At 58.6% G+C, this 27,039-nt stretch overlaps 1 protein-coding gene and 1 long non-coding RNA gene across 6 annotated transcripts in view; one reads left to right on the top strand and one right to left on the bottom strand.

Annotated features, from left to right (window-relative positions):
- Positions 1-27,039, top strand: part of ANKRD11 (ankyrin repeat domain 11) — a 120,320-nt gene that overhangs the window by 88,775 nt on the left and 4,506 nt on the right. For 3 of the 5 annotated variants that reach the window (XM_043437585.1, XM_043437582.1, XM_043437584.1), the window contains 7 exons: positions 4,143-4,283; positions 8,737-8,875; positions 15,386-15,556; positions 15,642-15,845; positions 16,339-16,481; positions 18,563-18,710; positions 18,993-25,384. In XM_043437585.1, the coding sequence (XP_043293520.1) occupies positions 4,197-4,283; positions 8,737-8,875; positions 15,386-15,556; positions 15,642-15,845; positions 16,339-16,481; positions 18,563-18,710; positions 18,993-25,384 (7,284 nt within the window). In that variant the 5' untranslated portion in view covers positions 4,143-4,196. Of the gene's footprint in view, positions 1-4,139; positions 4,284-8,736; positions 8,876-14,863; positions 14,961-15,385; positions 15,557-15,641; positions 15,846-16,338; positions 16,482-18,562; positions 18,711-18,992; positions 25,385-27,039 lie in introns of all 5 variants that reach the window. The other 2 variants (XM_043437586.1, XM_043437583.1) reach the window with 2 other exon arrangements.
- On the bottom strand, positions 17,909-27,033 carry LOC122421515. The gene is made up of 3 exons (XR_006263509.1): positions 26,912-27,033; positions 26,472-26,672; positions 17,909-18,008 (listed from the first exon to the last, which is right to left on the bottom strand). It is a non-coding gene; the product is annotated as an uncharacterized LOC122421515 (long non-coding RNA).

Genomic DNA, 27,039 nt, shown 5'->3' on the forward strand with positions numbered 1-27,039 from the left:
TCAGGGCACGGCCCCAGAGTCCCTCTCATGCTCATGTTTCTCCTTTGGTGAAAAGTCTGTTTGTGTCTTTTGTCCATTTTCTGTTTGGATGTTTTCGTTTTTCTGACTTGTGGTGTGCAGTTTGTCTCTTCATCCTGTAAATCAGGTCTTCACTGAGCGGCTTTCAGTTTGGTTGAGATGCAGAGGACCAGTGTTTCCCTTTTTGAATGAATGGCACTGCTGGTGTCATGTCTAAGAATGCTGCCTACCTGAGGTCTCGAAGATTTCTCCTACTGTTTTTCCTAAAATTTGTACAGGTTTTTATAGTTTTGTTTTTTTTTTTTTTTAAGATGTATACGTGAGTATTCCATTATTATTTGGAGCACTTGTTAATGATACTGTGTTTTTGTTGTTTTTACATGTTCTTGCTAGTTTGTAGACATAGGGTGGATTTTTGTGTGTTGATCTGCTATTTTGCAACCTCTTTGAGCTCACTGTATCTAGGAGTTTTTGGTTGATTCCTTGCAATTCTTTAGATAGACAGTCATGTCATTATCAAGTAGAATGTTTTATTTTTCTGTCCCAATCCGTTTGTCTCTTTCCCCCCTTTTCTTCCTCATTCGCTGACTGGTGCTTCAAGGATGATGTCCAGAAGCAGGAGTGGGAGGGAGGCGTGTCCTGTCTCACTGTCAGGGCGATGCTGGCTGATGGTGCTGTCCACTCCCCTCCTCTCTGAGGGGTTCCTGGGCCCTGTGGTGCCGAGGGTCTTTGAATGCCAGATACTTTTCTGCATCAGTCGTTAGGATTCTTCTTCCCTGACCTGTTGATGTGGTGGGTTGTGTTGATTAGTTTTCAAGCACTGGACCAGGTTTGGAGGTTTCTAACATCAGTGTTGCTGCCCAACCTCTCCGGTCGCCGCCTCCACGTGGTGACCCTGCGGGGGTCACTCTAGACCTGGTGCTGGCTCTTCTCCCCATTTGTCCTGCAGCCGCCTAGTGGGTGGGCTTTGTGTCCCCAGCTTTTGGCAGTGCTGCAGGGTCGCCCGGGGTCCTGCTGCAGGGTCGCGGGGTCACTGTCCTGTCTGTCCCCAGAGCTGTCCTCCTCTGGGTCTTCGGTCTGGTCTTCCTCTGGCTTGTGCTTTTGTCTCTTGGTCATCTCTCTCCCTTTCTTTCTCTGTGGATCAGCTGTGGAGGTGTGTGGACTTGCCCCCTGTGCTCTTGGTCACCTGAGTTCTCAGGCCAGCCTGTCCCTGTCTTCTGCATTTCCTGTGCATCTTGGTCCCTTCTGTGTAAGATGGCTGTTTTTCCTCCTGTGTTTCCAGCCCCTTCCCCCCATCTTCCTAGCTGTGTGTTCACCTTTAATTGATGAAGTTTTCGTTCCCATTCTGGCCACAGTTACAGTGCTTGTCGTGTGCTCTGTGCAAGGGGAGGGTCTCCCTGCAGCCGGGGAGCCCGGAGCTGCTGCCCCGTGTCCAGTGACCTGCCTTTCTGTACGAGGCATGGGGCCCCCGAAAGGGAGATGGTCCTGGAACAGAGCCTGGCAACCAGCCCCCGACTTTCTAATCACCTCCTAGGGTGCAGTCTGTCCATAACCAGCATTTTAAACTTTATTACTGTGAAATGTAACGTATAACATCTAAACGGCTGCGAAGTATTGATAAAAATGTAGAATCTCATTCTCACAAAGTGCACATGGGTGTGGCCTTTGTGTAGAAAACTCCTGTCACACTCTCGGGCGTGACTCCCCTCCACACTTTTACGGCGATCACCACGTGACGTGTTAGTCGTCCTGTCGCCTCAGTTAGGCAGACAGACAGTGTGCCCTTTTTCCTGTGATTGTGACGTGGCTGGACCTGTGTGACTCAGCTGCCCCTGGGGCCGCCTGGGCCCGTGTGTGGGGCTGTGTGCGTGGCTCTGCCTGCGCGCCCTCAGGCCGTCGGTTCCTCTGCTCTGCGTTCTTGCTGATGCTCTGTATCTTGTTTTGGTTTTTGTTTGCATTTCTCATCTGGATTTCTTCTCTTGTGAAGGGCCTATTTAAGTCTCGTGTCCATGTTGCAGTGGACGTCCACTCTCTGGCTTGCTGGTTTGTGGGTGCTCTCTGCAGAGGCTGCCTAAAGGGCTTGCTGGCAGGTGCGTGTGTAGGAAGCTCCCTCTTCTCCTGTGGGACGGTGACCTTTAATGAACAAAACGTGCTGCTTTCCAGGTGTCAGAATTTGCAGACTTGGCCATCATGGTCAGTGTTCTGGCTGTGCAGGTGTCTTCTTTACCTTGAGGCTGCGGAGACGTTCTCTGTCTGTCGTCCAGTGGCCTGTTTGTGCTGGTCTGTGGGTTCTGTGGGGGGCAGGGTGGGGATCACTGTCGTTTCTGCACGTGGACTCTGCCAGCGGCACAGTCCTCAGTGGGAATGCAGCTCATCTGCACACAGGCTCAGCCTGTGGGGGGTCCGTGTCAGCGTCAGGCTGTCTCAGCACTGTTCTTCAGCTCTTTAAAACTGTGACATTAATTTTTTAAATTAATATTTATTTATGGAACGTGAGGTTCTCTACTTTCCTTGTTAGGTTTATTAGCAGGGTTCCTTTCTTTCTTTCTACAAGATTTTTCCCTACTTTACTCCTGCCAACGTGGGCTTCTGCACAGGGGACACTGGGGGTTTCCTGACCGTGCTCCCGACAGCAAGTCCTCCTGCTCCTCCCTGTGCCCGGGGTCACTACACAGGTGCTCAGCGGCTGGGCCTGAATCCTCACATGCCTGAGGGTTCGCCACAGTAGACCTTTACTGAAAAGTAACTATTTTACAAAAGGAAACAAGATTAATGAAGAGTGGCCTGGCTTTGTGCAGCTCAGATCCACAGGGCATGTACTAAGACGAGTTTTGAAAGTGTGGACTGGCCCTCTGCATGCCCTCCTGGTCTGGACACCATGAGATCAGGGTCCAGAACTCACGGATCTCTGAGGTGGCCATACACACTCAGAGGTGCCCACGTCTTGGAGCAAGAGGGGCGAGTGTCCCAGGGCTCCTCAGCTCAATTTTTCTCATCTTCATCTTGAGAGTAGGCAGTTTTTTTTAAATTTATCTTCTGCATAATCTTTTAAGTTTTTATGGAAACATTACTGATGAGTTCCCAGGTAGTATGGAACTTCAGCCGCTGTCCTGAGTCAGGTTCTGAGATGCCACAGTTCAGGCTGAGATGGTCCAGTTTTGTAGTAGGAAAATGGAAGAAAGCTTGGAATTCCCAGTTTCAGTTATAGACAGGAAATGTCATTTCCGGCCTCAGCCCTGGGATGTGCGGAGGCAAACCTGGGCCCCCGTGCGGTGCTGTGCCACTAGATTGTGTCAGCCAGCTACATGCCAGGGGTCCTTTGTGAACTCGTATCAGTTGACATGGAGAAAGAAGACAGGTTCTTGGGAGGCTGGTGAAGGGCAGGTTGGAGCTCCCACTCCAGATGCTTCCGAATGGTATGTCTGCAAAGCTGTTCAGAGCAGAGGCTGATTCTAATTCTGGTGAGCTGTGTGCAGAGACCCTCGTCCAGCAAGGCAGGCCCTGGGGGTGTGATCTGGTTGGTGTGACATGCTCTCTCTGACTGTGAGGATGAGGTCTGAGGAGGGCACTGCCAGGAAGACAGAGCAGACATGCTTTCCCTGTTCCTTCTGCCAAACACAGTGAACAGCCTGGATGTGACGGACGGGATGTGCAGCACTGTCCACGCCGGGCAGGCTCGGGTTGGGTTGGGTCAGTGCGGCCGCAGGCAGAAGAGACTCAGGAACAGGTGCAGAGAGAGGCTGGTGCGTGCCGGGCGGTCAGGGAGCAGCACACGGTAGTGAGACATCGAGTCGGGCAGAGCCTCCGCTGGGTTTCTGGGGAGGGTGGTGGGTGGGACTGACGAACTCCGTGGGATGCAGGGGGGTCTCTAGTTGCCTGGTAGCTGGACTCCCACGTGAACCCCAAGGCCCTGCTGTGTTCTCTTTCGTGGGGTGTAGACAGTGCCCTGCCGGAGCTGACCACTGGGTGGTGCTTCAGGAGAAGCCCTGTCCTGGACCCTGACGTGGGAGGGGACCCCTTCAGAAAAGTCACTGCACCAGTGCATCGTGTGATGCTGACTGGAGGTGCCTGGGTTTCCTGTGGGGTCACCGAACCTTAATCCCATGTCCTCTGTTTTGAAGCAGACGGTTGATGATGAAGCGATGGCGGCGTGAATGAAGGCCCAGTGAGGAGAAACGATGCCCAAGGGTGGGTGTTCTAGAACCCCACAGCAGGAAGAGCGTTCCCTGAGCAGCGACATGGTGGAGAAGCAGCCCGGGAAAAAGGTGAGCTCCCGCGTCCGTGCGGGGTTAGACCTGGGTGTCGCCTGCCTGCCTGCCCAGGCTGCTCTGCTTGTCCCTCTGCCCTCCTTTGCCCGGTGCTGGTGTCGGGCCCGCTCTGGGGCCAGCAAGGGAGGAGCTGCTGTGGTCTGGGTGGCTGTGGACGACAGCACCAGCTTCCTCTGGAGGATGTGTTTGACAGCAGAGTGCTTTCAGCACTGGGTCCATGGACAGAAGCTGGTGCCTGTCTGAGAGACCCCATGACCCTGGGTTCTGACCTCAGCTGCGGGCAGACCAAATGTGACAGTGGCCATGTGAGTGGTCCTAACCGAGATGCTGCTGGGCAGCTGCACTCCCAGTTTTGCTCAACCCAGTGTGAACAGGGAACGGGATGTCGACCTGCATCCTTGTGTCCTGTTAACGTGCTGGTGCCCTGGGCTCGGGGGTGTGCAGTGTGTGCGCCGTGTGCTCCACGCACCGTGACCCCAGGGTTCCCTCCAGGCTGGTCTGCAGAATCCCAGACTCACAGCCTTCCTGAGGGAGGGCCACCCGCGAAGGCGGTCTGTGGCCTGTGCCCTGGCTCCTGTCCAGGAGGAGGGGGCGGTGCAGATGAGCTTATGTGGAAGCTGGGTGTGGCTTGGTGCTGCTTGGTTTTTGAGCAGGTCTTGGACGAGGCCTCAGACTCCCTGCTCCTCTGAATGCTGGGAAACTGTAGGAGCGCTGGTTCTCAGGATCCACGTGCAGATGCTGAAGCCCAGAAGGGCGGCAGGGGCAGTGGTCTGCCGGATCTTAGTTCCCTGTCCAGGGGTTGAGCCTGCGCCCCCTCCACTGGAAGCGCAGAGTCTTAACTTCTGGACCACCAGGGGGGTCCCCAGACAGGCTTTCTGGTGGCAGCGAAGGGTCAGGGTTTTGCCATCCTGTATGGACTCCTGTGGTCCCCGTGACCTGCGAGGCAGGTGTCGCCTGGGGACTCCTGCTTGTCTGTCAGGGCACAGAAGGAATGGAGAAAAAGCCTCAAGGAACAGACTGTGCCGAGTGTGAGCCCCTTCTGCTCCCAGTCCAGCCCGCACCCTGCCCTGCTCTGCAGGACCTGGGCCGTAGCTCCCCAAGTGCTCACCGGGCATAGCTGTGTGACAGCCACACGTGCCCACGGCAGACTCCATGGGGGAAAGGATGGGTCCGACCTTGAGGGCAATGAGCACCCAGCCGTGGGGTGGGGGTGTCTGTGGAGGAGCTCCCAGGGTGCGCAGGAAGCTGTGGGGAGTGGGCGTGAGGAGGCAAGCCCACAGCCGAGGCAGTGTGCAGTGTGTTCCTGCACGCTGTTAGTCAGCAGCTGGATACTCAAGTTTTATTGAAGCAGAAATGCACCTATCATTTCTAGAACCTGGGAGCATCATGATCGAGACCAGGTTTCACAGCACCGCCAGTGTCCTTGGGGGCCACCCCCCCTCCCCCCCCCGCCTGCCCCCCTCAAGCCTCTGCTCTAACCATGCCTCCCCACCCACAGGCCATGCGGATCCATGGCTGGGATTTCTGCTGCTTTCCCGTGGATAGGCCCTTGCTGTCAAGAAGGAGGCTCTCCCTCTGGGGCTGCGTGGTGTCCACTGTGTGGATGTTCAGCTCCACCTCCTTTGTGCGGATGCAGGTCTGGGATGTGAACACACGTACATTGGGTTTTCTGCAGAAGTGGCAGATACGGTTTACTGGTTGGTCAAAGTGACTGCTCCTCTGGCGGCTCAGATGGCAAAGCATCTGCCTGCAATGCGGGAGACCTGGGTTCGATCCCTGGGTTGGAAGATCCCCTGGAGAAGGAAATGGCAACCCACTCCAGTACTCTTGCCTGGGAAATCCCATGGATGGAAGAGCCTGGTAGGCTACAGTCCACGGGGTCGCAGAATTGGACACGACTGAGCAACTTCATTTTCACTTTTTAAAGTGACTGCACAGTTCTGCACCCCAGAACCTGGTCGAGGTGGACCCAGTCCATGCTGACAGTGACGTCTGTAGACAGACAGGTGTTTTCCTGTCATCTGCAGGCTCTCTGTGACCCATCTGGGCTGTTCTGTTCTGAGCTGTGAAGGAGGGTCAATGTTTACTTTCTTCCTGTGGATGTTCACCTGGTCACTGTCACTGGAAGGCTGTCTGTTCCTCCTGGGTTGTGGCGGTCAGGTGGGGCTCACTTCTGCTCTTTGCTCTGGACCTTTGGCCTTTAGCTTAGGGCCACCTGTTGTGTAATCTTGGTACCTGGTAATTTAACTTGTCCGCTTGCATTGTTCTCCAGAATTGTCCTTGTTATTCTTGCACCTTTGGTTTCCACGTACATTTTGGAAAAGCTGGTTGATGTGCTGGGCTTTGACTGCTCTGAATGTGAAGATGCATTTGGGAGATCTGCTGGGTTAATAGTGATGAACACAAGTGGCCTCCATTTTATCAGTCCTGTTTCTGTTCTCAGGGGTTTATCATATGCATAGAGGCCTTGAGCATCTTTTGTTAGGTTTATTCCTGTGTGTTTGATGTCTCTTGATATTAACACGGCATGCTTCAGCGTGACTTCCTGGTTGTCTGTAGCATGTGGGAACCGCCCACTTTCTTTCCAGCAGCCTCCCTCACCCACTTACCAATCTGAAGAATTGGACTGTATATTCCTCATGATTCTTTCAGGTGTCCAATCCTGCCATCCCTCAGGAAGATCAGGGTTTGGGGGGGGCCCTGCTCTGACTGGAGGAGCCACCCCCCAAGGCTGTTGTCCGAGTGGGAGCCCCCACCCACGTCTGTGCTGGAGTGGAGGCACCCATTTGCCTTTTGCTGGGTGACTGCTGTTTCTTCACTGTTATGAACAAAAACTAAGTCGTGTGACACGTGGCTTGTGCTGTGGACTCTGTTGGAAGCTTTGAGGGTCCCCAGCAGCCCAAGGCCAGTTGCTTAGCCTGTCCCATTGGCCTTTCTGGTGGGAGCACGGGTGTCACCTCCTGGTTTTAATTTGTGTTTTCCTGTCACCAAACACCTCTCCAAATGTGAACTGGCTATGTGGATATTTTCTTAAGTGCACACATATTCTTTTGCTTATTAAAAAGTGGTTTTATTTTTCAGTAGTTGTGGTGATTATAGGTATTCTTGCCTTGAACTCTGTCTCAGGGGTGCACCCCATCTTCTGCAGTGGAGCCTGTGTCGAGTGGGGACACCCTTCTCACAGTGTGCTGGGGGTTGGTGTCAGGACCTCAGGCCATTTCTGCAGTTGAGAGGGTCATGATTTCTGTACTTCATTTTCTTAATGTGAATTACATTGATTTTTCAGATGTTTTGCATTTCTGAAAAATTTTGATTTAGATTATCTGTCTAAATACCAGATTCATCAGCTGGGCCAGTTTTCTTGGTGGGAAGGTGCTGAGGACATTCTGGGGCTTGGCTGGTGGGTCTGTTCTCCGGTGGGGGTGGGGTGCAGGTGGGGACAGGCGGGCCTGTGTCGGGCCTTGCCTGCTGGCCCCTTTGCACGCTCCAGATGCCCCTGCAGCTTGTGGTGTGCTCTGGCGGGACCCCTGGTCACCGAGGGTGTCTTGTTACCTCCAGAGACCGGAGGGCTGTTGGGGTCCCAGGAGACAGGGCTGTGCAGCGTTCAGGCGTCGGTGTACCCTCCCAGGATCACCTGAGGCCTCGGTGTTGCGAGGGTGGTGTGTGTGGGGAGGATTCCAGAAAGAAAGCTTGTCGCTGGGGAAGGGAGCTGCATGGTGGCAGCAGTGCTGTCTTCCATGTCAGCGCGAGCCCAATGGCCCGTGCGGCGCCCTGTGGGCCGGTGAGCCAGGCACTGCATAGTCGGAGGTGGCACCGAGTGCGCCCCGTCCCACCCCACCCCCAGGGCTCTGCGTGCCGCTCTTTCTGGGTGGGGCCTTGTGGAGTCTGAGCCCTCCACCCCTCCCGCGAGGCGGGCATCACCTCTGCTTCTGCAGACAGTGACACCAAGGCAGATGCGTGGCTGGACTTCCCAGGATGGGGCTGGAATGCGGGCTTCTGGGTCCTTAACCTGCCGAGAGGCCAGCAGGGCTGGGAGTGATGGCCACACCCGACCACCATCTGGGCCAGCTCCTGCAGTGGGGTGGGCTGCCCACCCTGGGGCCACCCGCAGGGTCACAGGCCTACAGCAAGGCCAGAGTTGACTGGAGCATGGAGCAGGCAGGGGGCTGCAGAAAGATGCACAGAAAGGGGAGCCCACTGTCTTGGGCAGACACGCTCCTGTCCAGTGGGAAGCTTTATAGCACACAGTGGGCACCATTGGTCAAGCCTCTCTGAAGGTGTGTTCGCTCACCTCCGAGTCTGTCCCAGGGGCAGTGCCATGGCTGGCGGGTAGAAGGCTCCATTACCAAATATGAGGTGTGTTCTCCTGGCACAGGAAGTCCTTGAAGATGTGAGGACGTTGAAACTTTAATTTGGGGATGGTATTTGAAGGTGTTACTTTCTTTTCCAGGACAAAGATAAGGTTTCTCTAACCAAGACCCCGAAGCTGGACCGCAGCGATGGTGGGAAGGAGGTGAGAGAGCGCGCACCCAAGAGGAAGCTGCCCTTCACCGCGGGGGCCAATGGAGAGCAGAAGGACTCGGACACAGGTACCGCTCTTGCCCGCCCTCGAGCCTGGGCTCTGCGCTGACTCCAGGGGGTTCTTCTCGAGGGCCTGGGAGGGGTGCTGGGTGAGGCTCTTCACTGATGGTGGGGCGACTGGGAGCTGGTAGGGAAGGTTTCCTGCAGAGCATCGCCCCGACCCAGGGGCCTCCCATGTTGTCCACCGTATGTGTGTGACCGCCGGCCCCTCTTCCTCTGACTCCCAGGCACCTGCACTCTGTTCAGCCTCTGGAGAGCTTTACATGAGAGGATAAACGGGTTACCCTCAGGGCTGCCAGATGTACATAAGTTAACCCAGTTGCCAAAGGGTACTGTGAAACAGGCAGAAGCAAGTTCCGTCTTCCCTCACGTGCGGTGGGAGCGCGTGCAGGAGGACCGGAGACCGCCGCGTGGTGCCCGTGCTCCCAGGTCCGTTCCATCTTGAGCTGCTCACAGGGATGTGCTAGGTCCAGGCAAGAACCTGGCCCCCCTGCTGGCCAGCTCACTCCCCTCCTCTTGGCCCAGGGGCCAGAGCCTTCCCAGCCTGCCGGTCATCTGATGGCAGACCCCGAGCCAGGGGCAGGCATGGGCGAATCCATGGCGCCACAAAGGGGTCCTGCTTCCCTCAGGATGCAGCCACGGGGGAAGGAGCAGAGGTCCTGCCAGGATGAGGTGGGGTGCAGGCCCTGCTGTGTGAGGGTTTGCGTCAGTTCACAGGACAAGGACAGGCACAGAAATGAGACAGACGTGAGAAAGTTGGGAGAAGTGGCAGAGGGAGAAGCCTGGAAGGGGTCTCTTTCCTTCTCAAGCCCCTGCACAGGTGCGCGCACCCCCCCCGCCCCAGCATGTGATCCCTGGGCTCCCAGCCCTGAGTAGGCACCCAGGCTCATGGGCTGCAGGCCACTGGTGCAGGGTGGTGGGGTTGGTGGTGCCAGCTGGGGTACGACTTGGTTACCGGGAAGGTGGTCCAGCCTCCATGGGGTCCTTCACAAGGAGAGTCATGGGCATCCTCCCAGGGACCCTCTGCGTCAGGTCTGGTGCAGAGGACACAGGCCGGCCCAGACACGTGCTTAGGCTTGAGCACCTTGGCCAGTCCTGGTTTGTGCAGGGTGCAGTGTTGTTGTTTGGTTTCAGGCTTCTTGGATGCTGGGCATCTGCAGGTCAGTGTCCTCCTGCAGGGCTTTCCTGTCACTCGCAGGAAGACTGCTGCTCCAGGAGGGGGCAGCCGGGGGCTGGGATCACCTCCGCATGAGGCCTGGGGGGTGACTGTGTACAGAGGCTCAACGCAGGGCACAGCACTCGCCCTCCTCGCCCCTTCGGGGACGGGTCCTGCTGGACCAGTGACCCTTCACCAGCAGGATATGAGCTGCCTGCTGGAGCAGAGGCCTCCCCCGCCCCGCGTGACTGTGACCCCCAGGGGCCCACTGTACAGCTCTCTTAGCCATTTGGTTTGTTCATGGGGCAAACCAGACTCCAGTAATGGGGAGCGTCATGTCCTTCGGGCCAGTACTGGGCACCTCGCCTGCAGCCCTGGTCACTGACCCTGCCTGCCTTTCCCGGTGAGCAGTCATCTGGGCAGGTGGGCTGAAGTCCTCTCCGCCCACCCCTCCCCCCACCGCCAGCCGCCGGCAGCGCTCGCTCCTTGGTGCGTGCCCACATCCCTCCAGCGCCCCCTGCTGGGACATGCAGCCTGGTTCTGAGCCACCAGTGGTGGCTCCTCAGCTGTGCCCCAGAGCCCCGCCCCCTGCCCCGGGGGCCAGCCTACTGAGAACATGCGCCCAGGACAGTCCGGAAGGGGCATCCTCCTGCCCACTGCCATTGCCCAGTGCCAGTCTTGGTGGGACTGAGACCTGCTTCAGATTGCTCTGCTTTTTATTTTCCCCAGAGCTTAACTCTGCACACACCTACCTGACCACCACACACCAGGCTTCCTGCTTAGTCTCATGACAGTCTCACTGCCCCTACCTGGGGACAGAGGTGGCTGCATGTGCTTCCCTGAGGGGCAGGGCCTGCTCCAGGGGGATGTGCTGGGCTCTGGGTCCTGGAGTTCTGAGAACACACCCTGCTGAGTGCTGGAGGCCACCTTTGTGACCACACAGGTGCTTGGCCACCTGCTGGGTATGGACCAAAGCAGAGTAGCACTCTGAGCGCCACCCATGCCATGACTCTGGAGTCCTCAGGACCCCAGTGAGAGCAGGACTGGTGTGGGGGTGCTGGCCAGCTCCATCTTGGGCTGAGTCTGGTGGGTGTGGCTGGGCCCACTTGTCTCTGGTCTGGGTCAGGTGGCTGCTCTGTCCACTGGTCGCCAGGGTTCGGGGATGGGGGCCTGAGGGGTGCTTGGAGGCCTCCAGATGGGCTGGACCAGCAGAGTGGAGGACCCGTCTGTGTGTTGCTGGAGTTCTGATTTCATTTTGCAGGGGTTGCTGAAGTAAAAGCTGGGGTCCGTGGTTGGGAAGCCCTGTTGTCCAGTCCCTTCATGCTGACCTTACCTCATAGATTCTGGCCTCCTTACCTGGTCCTGTGTAATACGCTCTGTCACCCTCGCCAGGAGCTGAAGCAGCCTTAGTGAGGAAGGGGAGAGAAAGACTGCCCCCACCCCCGACCCCCCTCAGGTCAGGGACTTACTGAAGGCCACATAGATCTCTTTTTCGCTGATCAGTGATGGTTAATTTTTTTTAAACAGAAAAGGAGATAGCAGGTCATCACTGCAGCCTGAGTGACAGGCCCTGTGCTGGTCTAGGGGCATTCAGAGGGCCAGAGTGTAACATGGGTAGGACCCCATGTAGCCGTCACCTGACAGCATCTGTCATGTATGGACTGTGCCTAGGCTGGCTTCTTGGTCAGAAGCCTGTCTTGTGACTCTGTCCTGTGTGGTGGACTGTGTGCTCCTGAGACTAAGAGATAGGACACTGTCAGGATGCCAGGTCCTGGCACTGACTCCACCTCCTGCCTGCTGCCGAGCCCTGCGACTTCATGGGGACTGTGGATGCCTGCCCACCCTTCGGGGGGGGTGTAGGTGGTGGTGACATCTGAGGGGGTCATCGACTCCCCACTGTTGTGCCAAACCAGTCTTCAGAGAGACCCCTCTGCTGGGAAGCCTAGGCCTGTGTGATGACGGGTACTCACCCTGTGCCCCAGACACAGGCTTCTGGTGGCAGCGACAGGCCAAGGGCAGCCTGCCTGCTGTATGATACCTTGGGCCGGAGGACGCTGTCCTTCGCCCAGGTGCCGTGAGGTCTCCCAGGCTCATGCCATCCTGCCCCTGCGGGATGGCTTCTGCTGGAAACAGCTGTTGTCCACTCTGTCTGGATAGGTGGAAGCGAGGACAGACCCCCAGGTGGCAGCAGCGGGATGGGCTGCATGGGGAAGCTGGTTCGAGGAGACCAGATGGCCTTCCGGAGAGGATGGGGCTCCCGCACTGGGAAACAGCACAGGCAGCAGGGTGTGAGCCCTCAGTGAGGCGCAGAAGGGAGCTGGGGCATCCAGCCCAGCTCTGGAAAGAGCACATGGTCGCCCAGTGGCTGTGTAGGTGTGAGAGCGGGCCCCACTCAAGAGGGTCAGGTAGACCGGGGGATGTGGAGGGGAAGGCATCTGCAGAGCTTGCCCGAAAGCCAGAGGTGGCCCTGGTTTCATAGGGAGGTCTTGTTCCCGAAACTCACTCTGCGTCCTTGCTGCCAGGATTCACTGACTCAGGGGTTCTTCTCTGCTGGATGCTGTCAGTTCTGCTGGGGTCAGGGGGCACAACTCTGCATGCCAGGTTCTGAAACAGAGGTGCTCAGGGCTGCTCTCTCCACAGCCCCAGCTGGGCAGTTGGGGGGGGGAGCAGAGCCGTCTTCCAGTGGCCTCTTGGGGGGACACCAGCGAAGGCCTGAGGGCTGCTGGAATCCTTGCAGCTGCGGGTGGGTGATCACATCCCAGGAAGAGATGATAAACGTGCGCTGACTTCACAGAGGACCAGCAAGGTGACCAAGCTTGAGAATCAGGGTGCTGAGTCACATAGTCACGCTTTCCTAGCGGTGAGGGGACATTCAGCTCACGAGACCACTCCCCCATCAGCCTGGGAAGGGGCAGGTGTCCAGAGAAGGGCACGGTGCCTCCAGCCCCCACACATCATCCCTGGCCTGCCCTTGCTGCTCCCACGCACCTGTCAGTGTCCACGTCTCTTAACTTGGCACCTGCCGTCTGGGCTTCCTGTAGGTTCTGCTTTGCTTCTGGGTGGATGTAGGAAACAGAACCTTAGCCGAACACGAGGAGTGGCCCACTGCCTGGGACACTTCCTCTGCTGTGTCCTCAGGGTCGTCACACAGGGCACGAAGGAGGCCTTGCTGGGGTGGATGCTTGCTGACAGGACAAAGCAGCCAGGCAGGCGGGCCCTCCTACAGCACCTGCACCCCAGCCTCCACTCCTCTGTGGCCAAGCTTCCGTGGGCGCCTACTCCATCCGGGACTCACAGCCCAGCCAGACGTGGGCTCCTCTAGATACTGGCAGCGGCCGCACCTGTAGGAAAAAAACTGCACTTCAGTGTGGAGAAGCCGGCGTCTCAGGAGATGGGACTACATTTAGGGATTCCTTTGTGATAAGCCTTGGGAAACCTCTACCTGTGGGGTGAGACCTCCTCACACAGGGCACGTGAGGACTCCTGCTGGGGGTGCCTCAGCTCTCCTATCCCTGAGGGTGGGGGGCCTGCCTGCCATGTGCTCAGTCTACCCATGGGTGGCCTTCGTTCTTCCTGAGACTGCAGGCCTGGGTCTCCGGGGCCCTGCCCTGCAGCTGGGGTCAGTCTCTGGGCAGCAGGTGGAGCCCTCGAGGCGCACCCTGGCCCTGGGTGTCACTGCCTGCACAGCGACTGGAGGAGCGTCGGCTGTGGCCCTTCTGCTGGTTCCTCTGCTGTCTTACAATCACGGGCATGGCATGTCTGTCCCGAGACCTCTGTGCAGCGGAAGAGGAGTGCGGCTGGTCTGCTTGCTTCTACCCCAGGGTGACCTCGTGGACTTGGCAGGGCAGCCTGGTGGGAGGCTGTGCTTCTGTCCTTGTGTCCGGGGAATTCATGTCTGCATTGTCCCTGGGCAGGAGCCCTTGGGAGGCCACACACCCCCGACTGTCTGAGGCCCTTCCACATTGCGAGGCTGTGCCCAGACAGATCTGCGTGACCGCTCACCTGTGGCGTAGCTTCTGGGCTGGGCCCTGCGGCTTGACTGCCATCCTATCATGGCTTCATTTCTCAGGACTCCTTGGAGCCACCAGGTTCCTGCTCTGCCAGCCGCGTCTGGTGCAAGGGCCTCTGCGGCTAGGGCCCCTGTGCCGCCACCTCCTTACTGCCTTCACAGCTTATGGGGGAGCAGGGCTCTTGGTCAACGATAAGGAGCATCTTTTCTGAATTTCCTTCCTTGGGCCTGTGCCTTGGGGGTAGGTTAAAAATCAGTAGTTGGTGGGGTGGCTTGAGGGGTGATCACGTAAGACACAGATTAGCACTGTCAGCAAGTCACAGCTATAGTTTTTATAAACAAGCAGTTTAAGGAAATAGCAGTGAAAACTCTTAAGAAAATGGAAAGTGATATGCTTGCGGGGCCTGATGTGGTGAGCGGTCCAGGTATGTGGTTCTGGGAGTGGAGACGTTGCCTCTCTCTGGGGTCTGACCCAGCCCAGGGGTGCAGGGAGAACCTCTCGAGCGTGGCCCCTGTGGTGACCTTGTGGTCTGCACCCCATGACCTAGGACACCCCACACAGGGGCTCTCCCAGAACACACAGGGCTGCAGGGGAGGGATCTGAGACTTGGTGGATCCCCAGTTCCCATGAGCTTTTTTTGGGCTCCTGATCCCAGGAGTCGGAGTGTTTTTCTATCACCCCTGCCCCGTGAGACACGGGCACTGTGGCTGTCTGCGGCCAACAGGGTGTGTGTGAGGGGCCTGAGGAGCGCAGCGTGCTTGTCGTGAGGAGGCTGAGGGGGCGCCGGGCTGGCCCCGTATCTTGTTAGTGCTCTGTGTTGATGCCTTTAGATGCCTCCAGCTCAGTCCACGCCGTGGTACTGCAAGGCTGGTTCGCTCCTCGAAGCGCCATGGCATGAGATGGAGGCTCCTAGAAGCAAGAAGAAAGGTACAGTACCGCCCAGTCAGCCTTGACCTCTCCATGGGTCTCTAAACTGTGTTTGCATTTTACATCTGAACTGTCTCGGAGGCGGGTGGGGCGGAGGCCCTGGACCACAGGCGCGAGCAGTTGCTAGACCGAGGCCCGTCCTGTGTGAGCAGGGACTCGGGTTGGCCGTCCCGCCGCCTGGCGTGCAGGGAACGGTCTGGGGAGGCACCTGGAGCAGTGGATGGTCGGTGGGGGCCAGGCTTGGCTTCAGTGGCTGGTGACGAGGTGTTGGAATTGTGTCCCCAGCACAGTTACTGCCGGAAGAGGTGATGCCGGGCGGCCTGCGTGCCGCCAGCTGTCCCTTCCCTTCCCGCGCGGCCAGGTGAGGCTCCGGGGTCGAGGGCGCCGTGGCATGAAGTGTCCCCTCTCTCCCCCACGCCTCACAGAGAAGCAGGGTCCTGAGCGGAAGCGGATCAGGAAGGAGCCCGTCACCCGCAAGGCCGGGCTGCTCTTCGGCATGGGGCTGTCTGGGATCCGCGCTGGCTACCCTCTCTCCGAGCGCCAGCAGGTGGCTCTGCTCATGCAGATGACAGCCGAGGAATCCGCTAACAGCCCAGGTGAGCCCGGGGGGTCCAGGGCTGGGGGGGCCCAGCCCCAAGGGTTCCACCTGCTAACCTCCGCCATCCTCTGCTTGGCCGGCAGTGGACATGACACCAAAGCACCCCTCCCAGTCGACAGTCTGTCAGAAGGGGACGCCCAACTCTGCCTCAAAAACCAAAGATAAAGTGAACAAGAGGAACGAGCGTGGGGAGACCCGCCTGCACCGGGCGGCCATCCGGGGGGATGCCCGGCGCATCAAGGAGCTCATCAGCGAGGGGGCGGACGTCAATGTCAAGGACTTTGCGGGTGAGCGCTCGGAGGGTAGGACCAGGGCAGACTCTCTGACACGGCACCCTCTTCTCTTGCCTGTGCACCCAGAGCTGCCTTCTCAGGAGGCCTGGGACCCCAGGACCCCTGCCGAGCGGGACCCCCATGTGTCTGATTCAAACCTAACTTAGGAATACTGATATTTTTAAGAGGTGCTAACTTGAATTTTTCCAAAACCCTGGGACCAGTCCCTGGGGTGGTCACTCCCTGGGAGGCCTCGGCGCTTGCTGCACGGAGGCCTGTCCAAACCCACGGTCTGCTCTGCTTTCCTGTGTGATGATACTGCTCATCTGTCTGGACCCTTCACAGCTTCCTAGTCTGTAGGGTTAACCGCTAGCGGTCATGGGCAACCCAGAGGTGCCCCAGGAAAGAACACCCAGGCTGGGCGCCTGTCCTTAGAGTTTCCTGTGCCGCCCAAGGTGGAAGTGGCCTTGAAGGTTAAGTCACATACGTGCTGAGTGTCTGTTTCCAGGCTGGACGGCATTGCATGAGGCCTGTAACCGGGGCTACTATGATGTCGCGAAGCAGCTGCTGGCCGCGGGCGCGGAGGTGAACACCAAGGGCCTGGATGATGATACACCCTTGCATGATGCCGCCAACAATGGGCACTACAAGGTGGGTGCCTCCCCACAGACCCCTGGGTGGGCCTGCTGCAGCTTCTTGATCTCTCTCTTTCCTGGTGGCAGGGCGACTAGGAAGTGAGTCTTTGACCACCCCCCACCCCTGCTCTGGCCACGCAGGTATGGTTGGATGTTAGAAGGTTGAGTGGCCAGCCCCAGAGCAGGAGCTCTGTCTGTCCTCATACCTGTGCTGTCAGACCAGGCACGTTGGACAGGTGCAGCCACACAGGGTGACCTGTGTGACCAGCCCAGGAGCCATGAGCATCTGGGGTGCCAGCCCTCAGGTCCAACACTGGAGACACACGTGTAGGTGAGGGTCTGGCCACGTCCACACCACAATGTCCTGAAAAGGCCCCTGTCTAGAGATGGGAGGCAAGCGTAATGACGTGTGACATCTGGTCTTTTGTGGTGGCCCCGCTGGTCACTGGTGGCAGGTGCCAGGCAACCAGCAGCTCGGCCAAGGGGATGGACATAATGGGACAATAACACGTGGGTGCCAGGAGAGATGGGAAGGGTTTTGGGCTCGAGATGCCAAAGCTCCTGTGGACACTGAAGCGCTGAGGTCAGGAATTAGGTAACCTTTTAGGGAAGATGAGAGGGGTTTGTTTTTCTTTCTTAAGAGCCCTTTTAGAGAAATAGGCTGAGAAATTCATGAACTATCAAAGGATTTGGTAAAAATATCCCCGGGGCAGTGGGCAGGTATACATGCAACGAGGCCTGTGGACGGGGGACCTCCGCAGAGGGGAGCTGGAAGACCAGGAGATGGGAAGTGACCCTGGACTGTACAGGGGGACAAGGGTGTGTACAGCAGAGACCCTTTCTCCATGTAAAGGGGACTGGCCTGCATTGCCAAGTCTTATAGGGAGGGACCACAGCGCTGGGAACATGGTGGCCTCCAGCGGCTGGGGTGGCTGGCCCTTGGCTGGCAGACAGCAAGGACACAGCCCTGGAGCCCAGCCTCTGGCCCCAGGGTTGTCCACGGTCCCAGAGGGCAGGGGAGCCCCTGCAGTGGAAACACAGCTGCTGCTCTCCCTGTCCTGTCTGCCAGCCATCTCCGGGAGGCCACTGGAGTGAGGACTGCAACGGAGCAGTGGTTTCCTGATGCATCTGACCACTGTCTGGTCGCTGTTGGGTGTGCAGTAGTAGTGTCTGTGAACAACCTGCACTTGTTCGTCAAGACAGATACATCAACTAGGGGACTTGCCTGGTGGTCTGGTGGTTAAGATTTTGCTTTCCAGTGCAGCGGACACCACTTCAGCCCCTGGTCAGGGAGTGAAGATTCCACATGCCTCACAGCCTAGAAAAACACACACAGAAGCAAATCTTAACAAATTCAACAAAGACTTTAAAAAAGGTCCACATCAAAAAAGAGTGTAAAACATTAACTACACCCCAGTTAAAAAATACGTTATTCCAAGACTTGCCTGGAGGTCCAGTGCCAAGGACTCCACACTTCCTCTGCAGGAGGCACGAGTTCACCCCTAGTCAGGGAACTAAGATCCCAAATGAGCCATGGCAGGGCCTTAAAGAAAGGAGAGAAATACATTATTATTAAAAATGTAACTATCATCTGCAGCCAGTCATCTTTTTGCTGGTAGAGGGTTGAAATATCCTGACAATCACCAAAATGTAACAGAGACACCAAGGAAGCAAATGCCTTCAGGGAAATGGTGCCGATAGACTTGCTGGGTACAGGGAGGGTTGGCACAGACCTTCATCTCTATAAAGTATGACAAATCAAGGTCTGCCTGTCCTTGGGTTCAGTGGTCCTGGGCACAGACTAGAAACAGGTGATCTTACTTTTAAAATAAAAAACATGAAATAGACCTGCTTGTGGAGGCTTGGTCTTTGTTTTCCCTACTCTGTAACAGCCCCCACCCCCCCACCCCCAGTACACAATTTTCATCCAAATACCAGGAGCCTGTGTGATGGGTCTGTGGTAGGGAGCGGCCTGGTGGGTAGCACACACAGCCTGTAGCCCTCAGCCTGGTCCTGCCCAGACCCTATGACCAGGCACTGGTGTGGTGGCCGCTCCACCTTCCTCACGTCCCTGATGTGCCTCTCGCTGCTACACAGGTGGTGAAGCTGCTGCTCCGGTATGGAGGGAACCCTCAGCAGAGCAACAGGAAGGGCGAGACACCGCTGAAGGTGGCCAGCTCCCCGACCATGGTGAACCTGCTTCTGGGCAAGGGCACCTACACGTCTAGTGAGGAGAGCTCAGCTGGTCAGTGCTGTGGGGGGGAGCAGGGAAACGGGGGGGCAGGACAGGTAGTTCCACTGCAGGCAGCCTGCTTGGATGCCTGGCGCTGATGGGAGCTTCCGGACTGTGAGGGCACCCCACCCTGGATAGGGGCTCTTGTGCGAGATCTCCAGCCCCTTGTCTGTGCAGACCCCTGTCTGGCCACTCGGCCCAGGGCCAGCCTCAGTCACGTTACTGAAGTTCTGGGCTTGTCTACCACTGCCCCTGCCTGAACAGCTCCTGACGCCTTTCTCCCTGTTCCTGCAGAGAGCTCCGAGGAGGAGGAGGAGGACGCCCCATCATTCGCACCTTCCAGCTCGGTCGATGGCAATAACACAGACTCTGAGTTTGAGAAGGGCCTAAAGCACAAGGCCAAGAATCCGGAGCCGCAGAAAACCGTGACCCCGGTCAAGGACGAGTATGAGTTTGACGAGGACGACGAGCAGGACAGAACCCCCCCAGTGGACGACAAACACTTACTGAAAAAGGACTACAGAAGAGAGGCCAAGTCAAATAGTTTTATTTCTATACCCAAGATGGAAGTGAAAAGCTACACTAAAAACAGCACGATTGCACCAAAGAAGGCGTCTCATCGCATCCTGTCGGACACGTCTGACGAGGAGGACGTCGGCGTCGCCGTGGGGGCGGGGGAGAAGCTGAGACTCTCAGCCCACACCATGCTGCCCGGCAACAAGACCCGGGAGCCTTCGAACTGCAAGCAGCAGAAGGAAAGAAATAAAGTGAAAAAGAAGCGAAAGAAAGAAATAAAGGGCAAAGAAGTACGGTTTGGGAAGAGGGGTGACACGTTCTGCTCGTCTGAGTCTGAGAGCGAGTCCTCGGAGAGCGGCGAGGATGGTGGGGACTCGGCGGGGAGCCCGGGCTGCCTCAAGGAGTCCCCGCTGGTGCTGAAGGACCCCGCCCTGTTCAGCTCCTTGTCTGCCTCCTCCACCTCATCCCACGGCAGCTCCACTGCCCAGAAGCATAACACCGGCCACGCGGACCCACACGCCAAGCACTGGCGGACAGACAATTGGAAAACCATTTCCTCCCCTGCCTGGTCCGAGGTCAGCTCCTTGTCAGACTCCACCAGGACAAGACTGAGCAGTGAGTCTGACGGCTCCTCCGAAGGCTCCAGCGTGGAGTCACTGAAGCCAGTCAGGAAGAGGCAGGAGCACAAGAAGAGGGCCGGCCTGCAGGGCGCACTGCCTGACAGGAAGAACTCCTTCCTCCCTAGCGGGGACGGCGCCATCCCCAAGCTGGACAAGGAGGGCAAAGTTGTCAAGAAACACAAGACTAAACACAAACACAAAAGCAAGGAGAAGGGGTTGTGCTCTGTCAGCCAGGAACTGAAGCTGAAGAGCTTTACCTACGAGTACGAGGACTCGAAGCAGAGGGCAGACAAGGCCATCCTTCTGGATGACGTGTCCGCTGAGAACAAGCTGAAGGGCCTGAAGCATGAGAGAGACCACTGCAAGAAAGAGGAGAAGCTCAGCAAGATGAAGTCAGAAGAGAAAGACTGGCTCTTTAAGGACGAGATGATCAAGGTCTCCAGAGAGGAGAAGTCGCTGAAGAGAATCAGGGACCTGAACAAGGACGGGGGCAGGGCCTTCCGGGAGGAGAAGGACCGTTCAAACAAGGCCGAGAAGGAGAGGCTGCTGAAGGAAAAGTCTCCTAAAGAGGAGAAGCTGCGACTCTACAAAGAGGAAAGAAAGAAGAAGTCCAAAGACAGGCCCTCAAAGTTAGAGAAAAAGAATGACTTTAAGGAGGAAAAAATTCCCAAAGAGAAGGAGAAGATCTTCAAGGAGGATAAAGAAAAACTCAGAAAAGAAAAAGGGTATCGGGAGGACTCTGCTTTTGACGAGTACTGTAACAAAAGCCAGTTTCTGGAAAACGAAGACACCAAGTTCAGTCTCTCTGATGACCAGCAGGATCGCTGGTTCTCGGACCTGTCAGATTCCTCCTTCGATTTCAAAGGGGAAGACAGCTGGGACTCCCCAGTGACAGACTACAGGGACATGAAGAGCGACTCTGTGGCCAGGCTGATCCTGGAGACGGTAAAGGAGGACAGCAAGGAGAAGAGGCGGGAGAGCAAGGCCCGGGAGAAGCGCGGTGACAGAGACGTCTTCTCTCGGAAGAAGGACAGGGATGGCCTGGAGCGGCGGCGAGAGCATGTGGCTGACAGGCACAGGGCTGTCCCCAGCTTTCTCTGTGAGAAGGACAAACGGCGGCGCGAGTCCACCGAGGGCAGCCGGGACCGCAAGGAGCCCCCGGAGGCTGCTAAGGAGCGGAGAGATGGCCGCGTGAAGTCCGAGGAGGCGCACAGGGAGGACCTGAAAGAGTATGGCTGTGACTTTGGGAAGAGCCTGGAACCCTGGGAGAGGCACCACCCAGGGAGGGAGAAGGAGAAGAAGGAGAAGCTGAAGCTGGAGAAGCACAAGGAGAAGTCCAGCGACAAGGACAAAAGCGAAAAACTCATCCTTGAGAAATGTCAGAGGGACAGAGAGTTTGATAAGTGTTTTAAAGAGAAAAAGGATGCCAAGGAAAAGCATAAAGACGTGCACAGCAAAGACAAGGAGAGGAAGGCATCCCTTGACCAAGGCAGAGACAAACGGGAGAAGGCCTTCCCTGGAATACTCTCTGAGGACTTCTCTGAAAAAAAAGACGAGAAAAAGGGCAAAGAGAAGAGCTGGTATATTGCAGATATCTTCACAGATGAGAGTGAAGATGAAAAAGACGACTACACAGCCAGCGGATTCAAAGTTGGGGAGGCGAGTGAGGGGCGAGGGGACGGCCCCCCAGAGAGGGAGGACGGGCGGGAGGTGCACCCCCCCGACCGACACCGGAAGCACTCAGCCGACAGGCAACCCCATGCTGAGAAGCAGAAGGACAAAGAGATGAGGGAGAAGAAGAAGGAGAAGGGGGCCACAGACGGGGGGAAGGACAGGAGGGAGAAGACCTTTGAGAAGCACAAGGAGAAGAAGGACAGGAAGGACCGCACGTCTGTGGACTCCGTGCAGGACAAGAGGAGCAAGCAGAAGCCGCCCGAGAAGGGGGAGAAAAGGCCCCCTGTGGAGGACAAGACCAAGACCAGGCACCGGGAGAGGCCGGACCGAGAGCAGGGCCGTGAGAGGAAGGCCAGCAAGGGCACCGAGGCGGAAAAGAGCCTGCTGGAGCGGCTGGAGGAGGAGGCCCTGCAGGACTTCCGGGAGGACTCCAATGACAAGGCCAGCGAGGCATCCTCCGACGGCTTCCCCGACCGCGGCCAGGACCCCAGCCTCAGCGCCCTCCTGGACGTGTCCTTCCCGGAGCCCCCAGAGGAGCGGGTGCGGGAGAGGGAGCGGCACCGGCACGCCTCATCATCCTCCAAGAAGAGCCACGATCGAGAGCGGGGCAAGAAGGACAAGCTCGAGAAGAAGGACAAGAGCGATGACTATAAGGACATAAGCAGCCGGAAGGACACCAGCCAGTACGAGAAGGAGCTCCTGGACAGCGATGCTTACGGCACCTCCTACGGCTCCAAAGCTGACGCAGAGGATGAGCTGGATAAAGCCCTTGAGTTGTTTTCTACTGAAAAGAAGGAGAAAAACGATCCTGAACGAGAACCCCCCAAGAAGGTGGAGAAGGAGCTGCGGCCTTATGGCTCCAGCGCCCTCAGCCTCCTGAAGGAGAAGCGGCGGCGGGAGAAGCACCGCGAGCGGTGGCGGGAGGACAAGGAGCGGCATCGGGAGCGGCACCATCGCGAGGAGCCCAAGCCCCTGGCCAGGGACACCGCCCCCGGCGCCTTCCGAGACAAGGCCAAGGACGAGGGTGGGAAGCTTGGCGAGGCCAGGCTGAAGGAGAAGATCAAGGAGAATCCTGAGAAGGAGAAGGGTGACCCCACGAAGCTCAGCAATGGAAATGACAAGCTGCTCCCGACCAGAGACCCGGGCAAGAAAGATGTGAGACCCCGGGAGAAGCTTCTGGGCGACGGGGACCTGATGATGACCAGCTTCGAGCGGATGCTGTCCCAGAAGGACCTGGAGATCGAGGAGCGGCACAAGCGGCACAAGGAGAGGATGAGGCAGATGGAGAAGCTGCGGCACCGCTCCGGGGACCCCAAACTCAAGGAGAAGGCGCGGCCCGCCGAGGACGCGCGCAAGAAGAGTCTGGACGGCCCGCCCAAGAAGCCGCCTGGTCCCGACCTTGCCCCAAAGGACAGAAAACCTAAGGAGTCTGCTCCTCCTGCCTCTGCCGCCGAGAACAAGCCCCACCCAGGACTAGCAGTGGACCCCCGGGACTGGCTGGCGGGACCCCACATGAAAGAGGTCTTGCCTGCGTCCCCCAGGCCTGACCATGGCCGGCCCACTGGGGTCCCCACCCCTGCCTCGGTAGTGTCCTGCCCCAGCTACGAGGAGGCCATGCACACACCCCGGACCCCGTCCTGCAGCGCTGACGACTACCCCGACCTCATGTTTGACTGCACGGACCCCCAGCCGATGTCCAGCACCTCCGCCAGCGCCTGCTCACCCTCTTTCTTTGACAGGTTCTCCGTGGCCACAAGTGGGATTTCAGAGACCCCGGGCCAGACACCAACGAGGCCACTGTGCACGAACCTTTACCGCTCGGTCTCCGTGGACGTCAGGAGGACCCCCGAGGAGGAGTTTGGCCTCGGGGACAAGCTGTTCAGACAGCAGAGCGTCCCCGCTGCACCCAGCTACAGCTCGCCAGGGCAGCACCCCGAGGACAAAGCCCCTGGCCCCCCAGCACCTGCGGAGAAGTTCGCCTGCCTGTCTCCAGGGTATTACTCCCCGGACTATGGCATGCCCTCCCCCAAAGTCGACGCCTTGCACTGCCCGCCTGCGGCCACAGTCAACCTCACCCCCTCCCCAGAGGGCGCCTTCGTTAGTTTACAAGCCAAGTCCCCCCCTTCACACAGAGATGAGCTTTTGGCCCCGTCCATGGAGGGGGCCCTCCCCCCTGACCTTGGCATTCCCCTGGATGCCACGGAGGACCAGCAGGCCACTGCAGCTATCATCCCCCCAGAGCCCAGCTTCCTGGAGCCCCTGGATGAGGGCCCTTTCAGCACGGTCATCACAGAGGAGCCAGTCGAATGGGCGCATCCTGCTGCTGCAGAGCAGGGCCTGCCCCCTGGCCTTATTGGGGGTGCTCCTGGTGACACAGCCAGTTGGCCTGTGGGGTCGGACCTCCTACTTAAGTCCCCACAGAGGTTCCCAGAGTCCCCGAAACATTTCTGCCCGGCCGAGTCGCTCCATCCTGAGCCCCCTTACCCGGCATCCCCCGTCTCATACCCTTTGCCGGTCCCCGAGCCGGGACTGGAAGCTAAGGACGAGGCCGAGGGAGCAGTCCCAGCTGCAGTGAACACTTCCGAGGAGTCGGCCGCGTTCGCCCCTCCCTCTCGGCTGGAGTCCTTCTTCAGTAACTGCAAGCCCCTTCCGGACGCGCCCCCTGACGCGCCCCCAGAGCCTGCGTGTGTGACGGCTGTGGCTCAGGTGGAGGCACTGGGGCCTCTGGAGAATAACTTCCTGGAAGGGGGTCACAACCTGTCGGCGCTCGGCCAGGTGGAGCCGGTGCCCTGGCCCGGTGCCTTCCCCGCTGCCGAGGACGACCTCGACCTGGGGCCTTTCTCACTGCCAGAGCTCCCTCTCCAGACCAAGGATGTTCCTGACGTGGAAGCAGAGCCTGTGGAAGAGTCTCCTCTCGTTCCTCCAGAGAACACCCCCTTGGGGGCCCCTGTGCTCCCAGGCGGCGGGGAGCCCACTGGGGCAGCTGCTGACCAACAGCTGGTGTCGCCTCCTGACCAGGTGGCCACCCGGCTCCCCACCGAAGCCGCAACGGAGCCCCCGGAGGAGCCGAAGCCAGCAGTGCTGCCTGAGGCCACGGCAGAGGCAGGGTCCAGGCCAGAGGGGAGGGCGCCCGAGGACTCCCACCCTGGTTCAGGGCTCACACCAGCCCTCTCAGAGCAGCGTCCACCAGGGAGTGGAGGTGAGGAGGCTGAGGGCCAAGACTCCTCGGCCTCGCCCCACAGCGCCCCTGATGCCCCCGTGGATGGCTCGGCTCAGGCCCACGTGGCAGATGGGGCTGGCCCTCAGGACAGTGCCGGGCTCGAGGGGCCCCCTGACGGCGTCCAGCCTGAATCCACCGAACCAGAACCTAAACCGATGGCCGAGGCCCCGAAGGCACCCAAAGTGGAGGAGATCCCTCAGCGCATGACCAGGACCCGCGCCCAGATGCTGGCCAACCAGCACAAGCAGAGCTCACCGCCCACTGAAAAGGAGCCCACGCCCACCCCCAGGGCCAAGGGTCGAGGCTCTGAGGATGACGACCCCCAGGCCCAGCACCCACGCAAACGCCGCTTCCAGCGCTCCAGCCAGCAGCTGGCCCAGCAGATGCACACGTCCACGCGGCAGACACGTGAGGTGATCCAGCAGACGCTGGCCGCCATCGTGGACGCCATCAAGCTGGACGCCATCGAGCCTTACCACAGCGACAGGTCCAACCCATACTTTGAGTACCTGCAGATCCGGAAGAAGATCGAGGAGAAGCGCAAAATCCTGTGCTACATCAGCCCGCAGGCGCCGCAGTGCTACGCCGAGTACGTCACCTACACCGGCTCCTACCTCCTGGACGGCAAGCCACTCAGCAAGCTGCACATCCCCGTGGTGAGTGCCCACCCAGGAGGCGGGGAGCAGCCCCCTCCACACTGGCCTCTGCCACTCACCGTCTGCCCACGACACTGCCCAGTGTCGCCTCCTGCCCCGCAGCCACCAGGTCACCTTGTGCTTGGACCCCGGCCCACTCGCCTCAGGCACGCCCAACCCCCTCTGCGGCCCTTCCCACAGCATGAGGCCTCTACAGAACCTGGCCCTAGACCTCTCTTCCCCAGGGGCCCGAGGGCACTGCTCCTGCCTCCTTGAAGCAGGTCCCCACCCAGCAGGCCTGCCAGACACAGGCCCCCACCCTGCCTGTCGGCCGTCTGCTCACATGCCCCATGCTCCCTTGTGCCATGGTTCACCCCACATTCGTGCAGCTGTGACCATCCAAGCCCCGCCATGCACACCCCCTGTCCCATCCTCATACTTGCATCTGGGCAGTGGGCAGGTCCTGCCACAAGGACCTCTGGGGAAGCGTGTCCTCCAAGTTCGGCTGTCCCCCCACCCCCTACCCAGGAGCAGGCACGGGGCTCGTGGCCAGGAGAGCCCCGCTGGGCCACCTCTCTTCACCCGTAGCCAGAGCCTGGCCGCTCGAGCTTCGCAATGCTCCCCAGGCGCCACCTGTTCACACGTGTGCACTACATCGACACCACCCCCACCTCTGCGGAAAACCCAGCTTTCCTCTTGTTCTGTCCATCAGGCTCAAGGCTGGCCATGTCCCACATGTGCGGCCTATCCCCAGACAGACGGGGCCTGAGGCACTAGGTTCAGGAACCTGTCCTGGGATCTCTGTTCAGGGAGAGGGACTTTCTGCTGTTTGTCTGTAGAAAACTCGGAACTAGAAAACCGGCAACAGCTGAGGGCGCTGTGCCCCTGCCACCCGAGTTCACCCACAGTAGACTGCCCCGCAGCTGGGCCTGGGCTTCCACCCTCAGGAGCAGGAGGAGGGGTTCTCAGGGCCGAGACCCCGACAGAGACATCTGCCAGGTGCCCTGGGCCCTGAGGGGGCAGGCAGGCAGCTGAAGAGACCCAGCTGGGTTTCTCTTTTCAAGTTTTGAGCCTATTTTAAACCAAAAGATTGGAAGACAGCACATACCTCAAGTGTGGGCCTCAAGTGCAGTCTGTCTGCAGCTGGGGGCTGTTCCTCCCTCCTGCCCCCTCCAGCCTGTGGTCATGGCTGCACATTTCCTGTGTGACTCAGAAGCACTGGCTTCTCCCTGGGAGGTCGCCACTGGCATCCATGGGCTCCTCTGGCCTGGCGATGTCTCTTCCAAGGTAGCCGGGTGAGCCCTACACCCTGGAGACGGGCAGGCCCACTGTCCTGTCTGTGTTGCCTCTGGGCAGCAGCGTCCCAGTGGGCCTCATATCAACTTGGGGTGCGTGAAGCCTGTGGTAAACAGAGGACCCTGCCAGTCCTCTGTCCCCTCACCGTACCAGGGTAGTGATGCAGACACCCGGTTCTTGGCTTCCCTTGCCTCCTCCCCCTCCCTCTTCACAGGTGCCTGCAACTCCCTCGGGGGAGGGGGGCTCACTCACCTGCTCTCAGGGACAAAGCATCCAGCTGCTGCGGGCTCCTGGCTTGGTATCATGGGACTGTGGTCCTCAGGGTGAGTGGGGCTGGGGCAGCTCCCGGCCCCTGGTGAGCCCGTCTCTCCTGTGACCAC

Source organism: Cervus canadensis, chromosome 18 (genome assembly GCF_019320065.1).
Source record: "Cervus canadensis isolate Bull #8, Minnesota chromosome 18, ASM1932006v1, whole genome shotgun sequence".
Taxonomy (NCBI): Eukaryota; Metazoa; Chordata; class Mammalia; order Artiodactyla; family Cervidae; genus Cervus; species Cervus canadensis.